General features: G+C 38.0%; 1 protein-coding gene across 2 annotated transcripts; it reads right to left on the minus strand.

The window, feature by feature from the left end:
• Positions 1-3,742: 3,742 nt before the first annotated feature.
• Positions 3,743-11,119, minus strand: twf2 (twinfilin-2). 2 transcript variants are annotated; one of them, XM_067505712.1, is made up of 8 exons: positions 10,848-11,113; positions 7,304-7,482; positions 6,472-6,567; positions 6,266-6,370; positions 5,786-5,911; positions 5,470-5,620; positions 4,854-4,975; positions 3,743-4,403 (listed from the first exon to the last, which is right to left on the minus strand). In XM_067505712.1, the coding sequence occupies exons 1-8, from the start codon at positions 10,942-10,944 to the stop codon at positions 4,236-4,238; spliced, it is 1,044 nt and encodes a 347-aa protein (XP_067361813.1). In that variant the 5' UTR covers positions 10,945-11,113; the 3' UTR covers positions 3,743-4,235. The 2 variants fall into 2 exon arrangements, 1 of the variants encoding a protein (XP_067361813.1); XR_010914492.1 differs by having other exon boundaries at positions 4,289-4,403; positions 4,750-4,975; positions 10,848-11,119.
• Between the last annotated feature and the right edge of the window lie 14 nt (positions 11,120-11,133).

The following is an 11,133-nucleotide window of genomic DNA, read 5'->3' on the forward strand; positions in this document are numbered from 1 at the left end:
GTGACAGTTTTGTTTGGAAAAATATCGTACCTGTATTTGAAATGACATTTATATAATCTGTTATAAGATTTCGTTTCTGAGGATTCTGTGCGAGAAATTCGAGCTTCCACATCACCAGGTCTCCCTGCTGCTTGCAGACATTCTTACTGTATGTCATTAGAGTGAATAGAATCAGGCCAAGGAAAGGCTGATACCACAGGACTGATCATTTTCATCACACTGTTATAGGAACATCGTGTTCATGGCATAACTGTTTCTTTCAATAATTGTCTCAGCCATCTCTCACACAAATTTGTGGTAGATTGGAAACACAATAGCACATGAAACTAGGCTGTATCATAATCATATCCACCAGAGTCTGCTGATCCGAATAGCTGAATATCAACTTTTTCCAAGAAATCCTGAAATGAGCTTTTTTTTCTAAGAAGTCTTGTGGACTTTATCTATCTCTGCTGGATTCAGTTCAACAGATATGTTTTTAGTTTGTGAAGAAAAACACACACAGTTACTTTTGTGAGCATTGAGTTTTTATTTTAATTACTAGGTTTTAGAAAACATCAGCACTTTGAAGCTTGTAGCATGGAATCCATTTGTAACAACTCACACATAAGGTGATAAAATTACTGATGAATCATGTTTTAAATGTGGGGTTTGAATGTCTTATACAAAGGTTGTATTATAATGCAGGTGTGATTAATATGGAAAGAAAGCTGTGCTAAGTTCAAATGAGACTCCAGGGACAAGATTATCCATCTGCATGACCTAGTTTGGTAGCTGGAGAGTGTTTTACCAGGTAGGCAGGAAGTTTACCCAGAATTGGAAGATAAAAGGTACATACTGTATGAAGCCCCTCAGTTTCATGTGTCCTGTGAGGTTATTAATTTTTTACAATTACGTTTTGAATGATTAGTTTCGAGAAGATTATTGCACTCGTGATTTGGTTGTTTTATCTGTGGAGCTTTTTAGAGTTTTGGACTGAGACTGCAAATATGTATTAGTTTCATAATTGATTAATCTGCCAATATTTGTTCTTATTGCTTGACTAATTGTTAGCTCCATAGAAGTCAGAGCTAGCAAACAAGGCCCATCACACGTTTCCAGAGCCAAAAACATGTCCTGGAACATGAAAAAAAGCAGCAACTATTTACATTTGAGATCAATGTAGCTTTAAAAACCATACCTAAATCATTACTCAGTTTTTAAAATTGTTGCACATGTATTATCTGTTGATCCGCTAATCAATTTATGTCGCAGTTGGTTTGGCTTTAGTTTGGACTTTTGTATTAACAGTGTGAAGTTCATTTCCCATGTGCACTTGCATGAAAAAGCTCAGGTGTGCTTCCTTTGATGACATTTAGAAACTCTATGATTTCCATTTGTAAAACATTGATAAAGGTGTTGTGGTTGGTATTGTTTTATTTGACACACTGTACCTTTGCAGAACCTTAGTTGCAAGTGACAAAGCTTCCTCATGCTTGGATTTACATCATTAATACAGAGGAATACACGGGTAGCCATGACTGCCAGTGATTGTTTTATGATTAGTGGACACAGTTCTTTATAGGGCTTGTTCATTTGTTGTTGTTGTTTCTTTTTCCATCTGGATGACAAAGTTGCTGCCTCATTTCTCTTCATGTCAGGTGAGGTTTCAGGAAAAATTAAGTGGAGTATACAATATAATCTTTTTGGTTCACTGAAGCCTATGCCTGTCTGTGTTCAGAAACAGCAACTATATGCCATACTGTAAAGACAGGAGGGAATGCATGTTGGGTAATAAAGCATATTACATTCCTATGACAAGAAGCTTTTATTGTGAATTTGTAAAATTTTTGGCACCTGTGTACTCAATTCCACATTATACTATACTTACTATACTATACACACTATACTTAGTATTTTACTGTAACAGAAAATTTAAAGTCTGTCAGTCAAATATCAATTCAACTGCAACTGTTTTGCCTTGAAAATAATTAAATTTGATTTATAGTTTAATTATTTCCAGCTGTGACAAAGGCCGTCATTTCATTATGCGCTGGATTACAGGACAAATGTGTCTGTCAACGCCACAAATCAACAGCACATATTTGCATAATGATATCTTAAATATACTTAACATTTCCTGTGGGAGCACGCTACATACACAGTGCTTACTAAGAATTAGTAAGTGGAATGATGTTTGGGACTCCGTTGTCCTTCCAATGTGGAGAAAAAAAATGGGCGTTTCATCAAGATTCTGAGAAAAGCTTTCACTGCCTGGAATCCGTAACATAAATTCGTCCGTTGTACCTTAAGAGAGAAAAGCTTATTCATCAGCAGAACTTTGTGCACAGGGAGCAGGCCCTGAAACAACTGCTGAGTAAGCAGACTTTGATTGAAGAAATGTTTATCACCTTACTGAATTTCTGACTGATTAGTTGAACTGACAGAACCTACTATACTGTGATTGATGTTGTCCTTCCAAGTGAATGTAGCTATGGATGTGAGGTTAGGGACACTGAAATCTGAAGCATTTTGTGAATGACATCGGGTTTGTGTCAATAATGTTTAACCATGGCAGCAGTGTTGTTGTATGGGTTATCCGTTGGTGGACCACTTTAGTCCAAATGAAAATATCACATCAACTACTGGTTGTAACATCATGATTTGCCTATTCATATCCTTTGGATGAAATGTATTGGATTGCTGTTAAATTTGCCATTTCGTTCAGAATGAATCATAAAAATTTTACTTATTCTCCTGCATCATCAATTTAAAGGTTTCACCTTTGTAGTGCAATACAAAACATCTTGATTGGAATGTTTTGAAGAAAAATGAATGGCTCCTAATGTATACTAATGGCTTTTCCTCTAGCGCCACCATCAGGTCACAAAATGTGTCTTGTACTTTGGTTGATGACTAAATACTTGGAAAACCAACGGCCCACCTATCAGCTTCAGCTTTAGATTATTTTTAGTGCCAATTAGTAAACGTCAGCATGCTAATACATCAAACTGAGACTGTAAACGTAACAGTGCCAAAGAGCAGCATGTTGGGCTGATGTCTCTATGAATGCGGTGTCTGAATACAGCCTCACAGCGCTGCTGGCATGGGTAAGCATTCAAAACTCTAAATACAGACTAGTTGACAGAACCTTTACTGAGTGAACACATCAGTAGTCCTAGTCTAAAAAGGTACCTTGAGTTGTAGCCCAGTTCATCACCTTGGTACTTTACAGAGGCATTTGGTCGACACAGCAGTGGATTACAACAGGAGAAGTTAACAGTATCTGCACAGACTGTCCCTAACTGACCCCACAGCTGAGATAACTGCAGAGCACTGAATACCTGCCCATGGCTCCGGCTTAAAGAGCAGATAGCAGTCATGGAAATCAATCTTGTAACTTTTTATGCGGTTAAATCGACACATTGCAGCGTTTCAAGTACTGTAACCTCAAAGCACTTTGCTGCAGTGATGGGTGCCTGGTCGACTAGAGAGGTTGCCCAAATGTGCAACTTCTGGTCAGTTTAAAACCGTGTTAATCGAAGACTTAAATAGTAAATGTTTATTTCAACATGACAGACCACGAAGGAAGTGTGTCCATGTTTAAAAACAATGCAGGGAGGTTTTAAAATACACAAAGCTTTACTGTGAAGGCCTAGTAACACAGTATAAACAAGGTTTTATTTTATGATTTTGTTTCATATAGGATTTTCTCTTAAATAACACTGTTGATATAAAACCTAAATTGAGGGACTGACACATGTAATTGAGCATTTATAATTCAGTACAGTTCTATTATATTGTAAACTGCAGATATATTTGATTTTGCATAAGAAAGATAGAGACTTTACAATAACAACGCAATCTGTCTGGCAACTGCAGGCTGATTCTTCCAAATGCATGAAGTCATCAGCAAACATCAATGACTCAGTTGTTATGTCTGTGTTTTCCTAGATATGTTATTTAAATCTTTATATTCATTTGCTTGGTTTGTCTGTGTAAAAAAGAGAGACATGTTTTGACAGCACATTTCCAAAAACATATTATATATATATATATATATATATATATATATATATATATATATATATATATGTACACACACACACATATTAATGTAAGTGTTTCAGCACACAAACGGCTGAAAAAAATCCACTCGTGCACATTCCTCGGGGGCTGACGAGGTGTTAGTGCGTCTGGGGAAATAGGGACAGCTGCAAATGCAGACACGACTGTGGGAGATTGTTTGTCCATGTCTAGCTGCTCTGTATGGTCTCTCCTGTCCCCTTAATGAGGCGTTTGTGTCCCCTTTTTCCTGCTGGACCACGGGGCTTAGCAAAGGCCTGTTTGTGGGCATGCTGCTTGGGATGGACCTCTTCGTAAAGAAATTCCTCTGTAAGTTCATCTCCGTTGTCAATCTCCAACTGCACATAGATCCAAAAACATGAAACAACCATGCAGGTGTTAAAAATGTAGTACATTGAATTTAGCCTTTGCCCTGAAATCCGTTGAACATAAATAACTTTGACATTTATTGGGCAGTTTGTGGATATTTATTTCTTGATTGTATACAACCAGAAACAAAAAATACTTTATTTTCTGTTGTTTAGCTTGTTAAATGTTATTTTTTGTAAATTAAATTACTGTCTTAATGCCATATCAAACAGTCTCCACATGCTTGAGAAAAAGTGGTCTGGTGGAGAAAAAGTGATTATTCACTATTTAGTTCAGTACATCTAAAAGTAGCCAAAATTATATACATATACTCACCACACGTAAGGTTTTAGTTGTAATTTCCCTAAATTCCCCCAAAAGGGCATGATGTTGGACTCTTTAGTCATTTATCTCATTTTCTAACTCACTCCATCTGTTACCTTTTTAGCAACTTCCAAATGATAATCTTTTTCCACTTCTTCCAGTAATCGACTCTTGCAGCTGGAATAAAGCATTCGTTCCTTGATGCTACAGCTGTACCCTGGCATGGAGTATATGAACACTGCAGAGAGAGAAGGAGAAAAAGGTTTCTACGAAATATAAGAAAATAATTAATGTGGAGGCAAAGGGGTCTAAGATACATGTAGGCATAATGATTTTAGGTGTTATAAGGGGAAAACATCTTTTTTATGGATTTATATTATGAAATACTGAATACTTTCACCTCATCTGACCTAAACAAACTCTTCAAATGGAACAATGAGTGAAGAAAAATCAATATTTGCTCAAACTGCTCACACCTCCTGTTCACAATGAGGCTTTTTCTGTCACACAACTCACAAGTAAATATTGCTTCATAGCAAACGGCTCAACAGCCAAAATAGTTGAGAAACACTGACATAGATGACAAGATGCAACAAAACTTTCTGTCAGTAATTCTCACCTACAGCCCAGGTGCACAGACCTACACCTCCATGTGCATGTTTGTTCACCTTGTTCACATGTTTGAAAAAAAAAAGGGGGAGGCTCATCCAGGCACAGGGATTAGTGACATACCAAAAGATTCCAGGTAATCTCCTTCGTGGGAGTGTTTGTAAAGGAAGAAGTGGTATCTAGGAGTGTCTTTAGGAACCCTGCGGGGTAAATCTGGAGTTTCTGTCGGGTTGGAGTGGACTAGCTCGATTATCTCCTTCTCCACATCCAGCCTCTGTAGCACAATAATAATACACAGTATACAGACCACATTTTTCCAAAAGTAACATACCAGAACACGGTACTGTTCCATTAAAGCTTAGAGTCATGGCAGGAAATACTGTCTCTCTCAGTTTTCGTGGAACGTAACTCTCATATCATCTCAATACAACACGCTCACCAGTTGTACGTAGTTGATGCGTTTCTGAGCCAGTTGCTGAAGAGCTCTTTTGGCTGTTTCCTTCAGCGGGAATGCGAGGCCCTGAAGTGTCTGGTGTTTACTTTCCACACTGATCTCTGTCTTCACCTGCAGGGGGCAGCAAGGAAACACATTTCTGGACAGTTTGTAAAGCTCTACAGGAAGATTCTCACAGTGTTAAATATGGGGGTATTGCTGCATATTTATTATTCTGTAATACATATAGAATTCTGTATGTGTTCTGTCATTGTCTCACTAAATATATTCAATTGATAACGTGTTTTTCGGAATCTTTTCCCATTCACATATCATAAATAATGTGACATCATAGCTGTTTAACTCAACCCTAAAAAATGTACCATAACATTAATTACATTTTATTTGGGGATAGAGGATCCTTGGCTGCCATACAAAACTATGTGCCATGATGTCATCATTGCTGAGGGCATGTTGACCTCTCACCTCACTGATTTTGATCCTCTGGAGCTCCTGCTCAGCTAATGTGAGCGGAGCAGGCCCGGAGCAGGAGGACACATGACACTGGTAGCCCAGTAAACAGATGTCCTCCTAGTGTTGCAAGCAAAACAAGAGGCCCTTAAACATATGCCAGAAAAACCAAGGCGGACAATCTGTTGTAGTTAAGTATGCTGAGTTTTCACAGTTCTGACCTCAGTTGTGCCGAACATCTCGTACTTCACATGGCCACCTCCAAACTCTTTCTTCACTGTGGCACGAGTTGCAGCATACAACATCTTTTGTTTTACCTGAAACCATCAAAAGGAAAAGAACCCAGTTAACTCAGACTGGGCTGAGACTGCAGACAGAAAGCCAATGTTACAAAGTGGACGTGTGGAGTTTGAGAGGTTTTAAAAGGAAGAGGTAAGGTGTCATGAATGATGCTATTATACTTTAGAAAATGCAGGACCCAGCATTTTTGCAGCATGACTGATGTTAGGCCTGAAACAAGCTTCTCAAGTTAGGTTTCTTTCTGTGTGACAATGGCTGTGGCCTTTGACCTCTGACCTCTCTACATCATTTTCATTCTAAATATCTATATTATTAAATGTGGTGGTTCTGGTAGGTTTAAAATAAGGTTCCTCTACTCAACAATACTGATCCACCTTTAGACAGCTATACTTCCAAATGGACATTTAAATTAATAGATTATGTGGAATTGCCAATTAAATAAATATACAAAATTCTCTGCAATTCACCTTACGATTATGTGAAATAGTATTATTCCTTCTTGCACTTGGAAGCTCAGTTTGCAATCAGAAAAACTTTTGTTAATCTTGTTTAGGAGCTTGTGAGATGCTGCTGGTGCCATCAGAGGGGTGTTTTTCCGCCACGTAACAAATTTTAGCTAACATGATGTGTGAAAACATGATCAACTTTATACAAATATAACACTACACTGGTTCCTTAAAATGTGTGAATTTGTGGTTTTCTCTAAACAATGAGCATGTGACTACAGAAAGGAGGACATGTGGTACATCTTACTGGAGACTGGTCAGGAGACCATGATATGAAGATCCACTCGTAGCCCTGTGCATTCTGGGAGTCAAGGCGGTACAGGACATAGCAGGGCTCCTGGTCCTCCAGGAGAGGAAGCAGGAAAGGATCATAATCTTGGTCCCAGCTCCTCTCTGGTTCCCTATATGCTCCTACCACAAGCTGCTCTGAAAATCAGATCACTGTTCATCACATACCATACCCCCAGTATATGGTATAGGATGGTCAATATGAATAAAATCTTAAGTATCTACAAATATAGTCCATTTAATAAACATTACAGTTGTTTTAGCCAAAGACCAAGAAGAATGATGTCACGTGTTCCCATTCCCAGCCAATTTTTTCTACAGGCAGGTTCTCATACCTTTTTCGAGGATAGCCACTGTGCCTTGTGTTAGTCTTAGTATGGCTCTTCCTGTACCGACTTATCACTGTTTATGTTCAGTGTGTGGTTCACAGGTGACCTTTCAACCTTGCTTAGAAGTTACATTTACTGAAAATGACCATTGTACTTAATTCTGATGTCTTTAAGTGGAACTGTATTTAATATATAACTGTAGTTATATACAGGATGAAACACTGTAAATTTAAATTTGAAAGAACTACAAATATATCGGAACCATATTGCACAGGCCCTCACAGTTGTGTTGTAACCAATACTGAGTATGTAGCATGACCTCAGTCACAGTCGGAGGCAGTATAGGCTTCAAGTAGGATTATTATTTCTGTAAGAAGCAGGTGTATACTGCTAAATTTGTTATTTACAGTGATGTCCAATACTAACTGTTTTTAAATATTTTCATTTAAACCTGGAAATAATAGTAAAGTGTGGAGATTTGGAAAACACTAGAATCTATGATATTTAACTTGAAGAAGAATTATTAAAGATTCTACACAATCTCTAGGTGAGTTATCAAAAGGTCAGACTTCCTTAAGTTTGATTCTTTCCATTGAAGCACGTGTCCAGGCGACTCGGGTGGATTTGATTGACTCATTAGAGAACTGTTCAGGTACATCAGCCACTGTTGTTATAACTACTACTTGTTATAAATATGACAGAGCCTCCAGGAGCTTTCCAGGACAATTGTGTTTCTTAAATAGCATTGTTATAGTGGAAAACATGGCATTAACTCATCCAATTTTGTGCAAAACTTTGAAGTACCATACACTTAGAAATCTTCAGTCAGCCATTATTTGCTGCTTTGCCTAGAATAACAATTAGATGTCTTAGACTTTTACTTATTGTTGATGCCTGGCTGTAATTCACTATCAATAAACTTCCATTTCAGCTTTATATTCATCTGTCGCAGTGTCATTACTCATTTCTTCTTGTGTACTGTTGTGCTGTGGTAAAGGAAAATAAAGACCAACTAAAAATATAACTATTATGGTTAGCTCTGGTTAACTCTCTCATTGGAGTAGTGTTAACCTAACATTAGGACAACCCTAACAGTTTGTCTGAGTAAAATACACAAAACACACATAAACCTTAAGTCTGATGTCCTTGTGAGGTGCAGGGGGATTTCCTGACTGTCTCTTGGGATATGTTGCTATTCTGAGCTGTGGCACATTCCTGCTCTGCACACACACACATACACACTCACATACTTTCCATTAGACATTCTCTTTATTGCCCCACATCAATGTGTAACTATATGAAAATGATCTCTTTTAGGTGCTGTATACTGTCTTTTTATTCTATTTAAGTTTAAACTTGAAAAAAAAATTACAGGAAACCAGCAATCGGGGAAGTCAGATGATTAGAAACACAGCGGCATGCAGAGGCAGAGGTGATGAAATCATGCAGAATGATCCTGTTTCTCTTTTGACATTGGAACGAACATGACTTGGCAGCAACTCGCGACCATGTGAAACCATAGGTCTCTTCAAATGGCCAGTGATAACCCGGAGAGATCAAAGTGCTTTAGCATAAAGTAAATCACACCTGAAAGCCATTTGCTGGGATGCTGTTGAGATCAGAACTCAAAAGTATGAAACCAAATTTTTTATATGATAGAGACAGTCTACAATGATAGCCTCAAAAAGTCCCAGAATGCCTTTGTCATGAATCATATTACAGCATGGCATTCGTCAGATACAAAAACAAGATGTAAACACCTCGTGAACACATTAGTCTACATTCGTAATCATCTACCTAGAACCCCACTGCCTTACTTACCATTTTTGCATCAGCTGACACTGAGCGCCTGTTCTCACACAGCTCAACAACGACTGATGCAACCCTCTCTTCCTAGAACTCAGTCAAATCGTCTGTATCAGTGGTTTGGCAAACATAGTTTTATAACTGTTTCATACTGATCTACTTCTACTTGTACAAGCAGTATATTTAAAGGGGGGAGTTCATTTCCATACAGGCCCAGTTTGTGTGTCTCTCGTATTTGATTAGTAAGCGACCTAGAAACCTGTAGATCTTTAAAAACTCAGAGGGTAGTTTGACAACTCGAAGTTATATCCACATTTCTCATCAAGAGTCACCTGATCATCTGAATTAAAATTATGTCTCACTACAATTTACAGTTTTTAATTATTCCATCTACCACACCATCTCAAATAACAGTTTCTGTTTAACGTTTGACATCATCTGTCTCTAGATTCTCTTGTTTTTGTATTAGTCCTGAGTTGCTAAAACTTATTTTGGGTGGGGGGTTTGAGTACAGATTGATGTAATTATTGTCTCTTCTATGTAACAATCAGCTTTTCAGGTCATGACAAAACAACAGTAGGATGTGTTGGAAACTGTGCTACACCAGGACACAGCTGTGTTTTAAGAGGTAATATATGTGGGCAGTTTTTCAATGAATAGATTATGAATAAGAGGAAAATATGTGATTTTCCTGTGAAAGTCTACATAATTTCACCTCTTCTGGGTTCTAATCATTTCAATCAATTAGTCAACTAAAAAAATAAACTTCTCTGGTTGAACTGTTTGCATTTCAGGGTAGATTTTGTGTAATTTACAGCTGCCATGGTTGCTTGAGTCAATGTACAGAACTACTGCCAACCTTTTCAATAATCAATTCATAGTTTATTTTTCTAGTTTCAGCTTTTTTGTTTGAATGTTCTGTTTTATTTTTCACTGTGAACTTAACTTTATAAAAGGATTTGAAAATGTTGCCTTGGGCTTCAAAAATTCTCACATTTTCCATCTTACTTTATGTTTACATCAGTCAATAAAAGAAGGGATCCAAAGAAAAAGTGTTGGTACCCACTGTAACAAAGGATGCTTTCTTGTGAAACAACTTTTTGTTTACACAAAAGTTGTGTGAGGTGAGGAATTTTGTGTGAGGTGCCAGTTTGTCATGAGATCTGGACAGCTGCCCAACAGATTGTGTAGGATGTTTGGCTAAGATTTAATCCAAACAATCATATATAAACTATATTAACAAACCATAAGTACTTTCAAAACCACTGAAATACAAAACAATATCATCATCAAGGACTATGGTTTTACATCTACTGCCGCAGAGGTGTCTGATTCACGATACACCGTCCATTGCCTCAGGTCACTCACCATCTTCAATGCGCACCTTGATGAGGCGCACTGCTCCACCTCTTGCCCTGGCCAGGATGTCCCTCAGCTCTGGCGTCACCACAAGTGAAAGAAACATGGCAGGTCGGCCGACTTTTCCTCCTGCCAGATGCAGTAGCAAGGGTTTTGAGAGACAAAGAATCAGCAGTAAATGACTGAAATCTGAGTCCAATCGATAGGCACTGAAGATCAGTCAAAAGGAGCCTGTTGTCCTTTACTTCAAACAAAGTCACCAAGAACTGACTGCTGAAGAAGGGGATTGCTGTGT

Source organism: Channa argus, chromosome 5 (genome assembly GCF_033026475.1).
Source record: "Channa argus isolate prfri chromosome 5, Channa argus male v1.0, whole genome shotgun sequence".
Taxonomy (NCBI): domain Eukaryota; kingdom Metazoa; phylum Chordata; class Actinopteri; order Anabantiformes; family Channidae; genus Channa; species Channa argus.

What these genes read in the sequence shown, in the direction of transcription:
- twf2 (XM_067505712.1), bottom strand. Translation starts at nt 10,944, where the DNA reads ATGTTTCTTTCACTTGTGGTGACGCCAGAGCTGAGGGACATCCTGGCC. An exon ending in AGAGGATCAAAATCAGTGAG is followed by an intron (nt 5,912 to 6,265) that starts GTGAGAGGTCAA and finishes TGCCCCCTGCAG; the next exon opens with GTGAAGACAGAGATCAGTGT. An exon ending in GCATCAACTACGTACAACTG is followed by an intron (nt 5,621 to 5,785) that starts GTGAGCGTGTTG and finishes ATTGTGCTACAG; the next exon opens with AGGCTGGATGTGGAGAAGGA.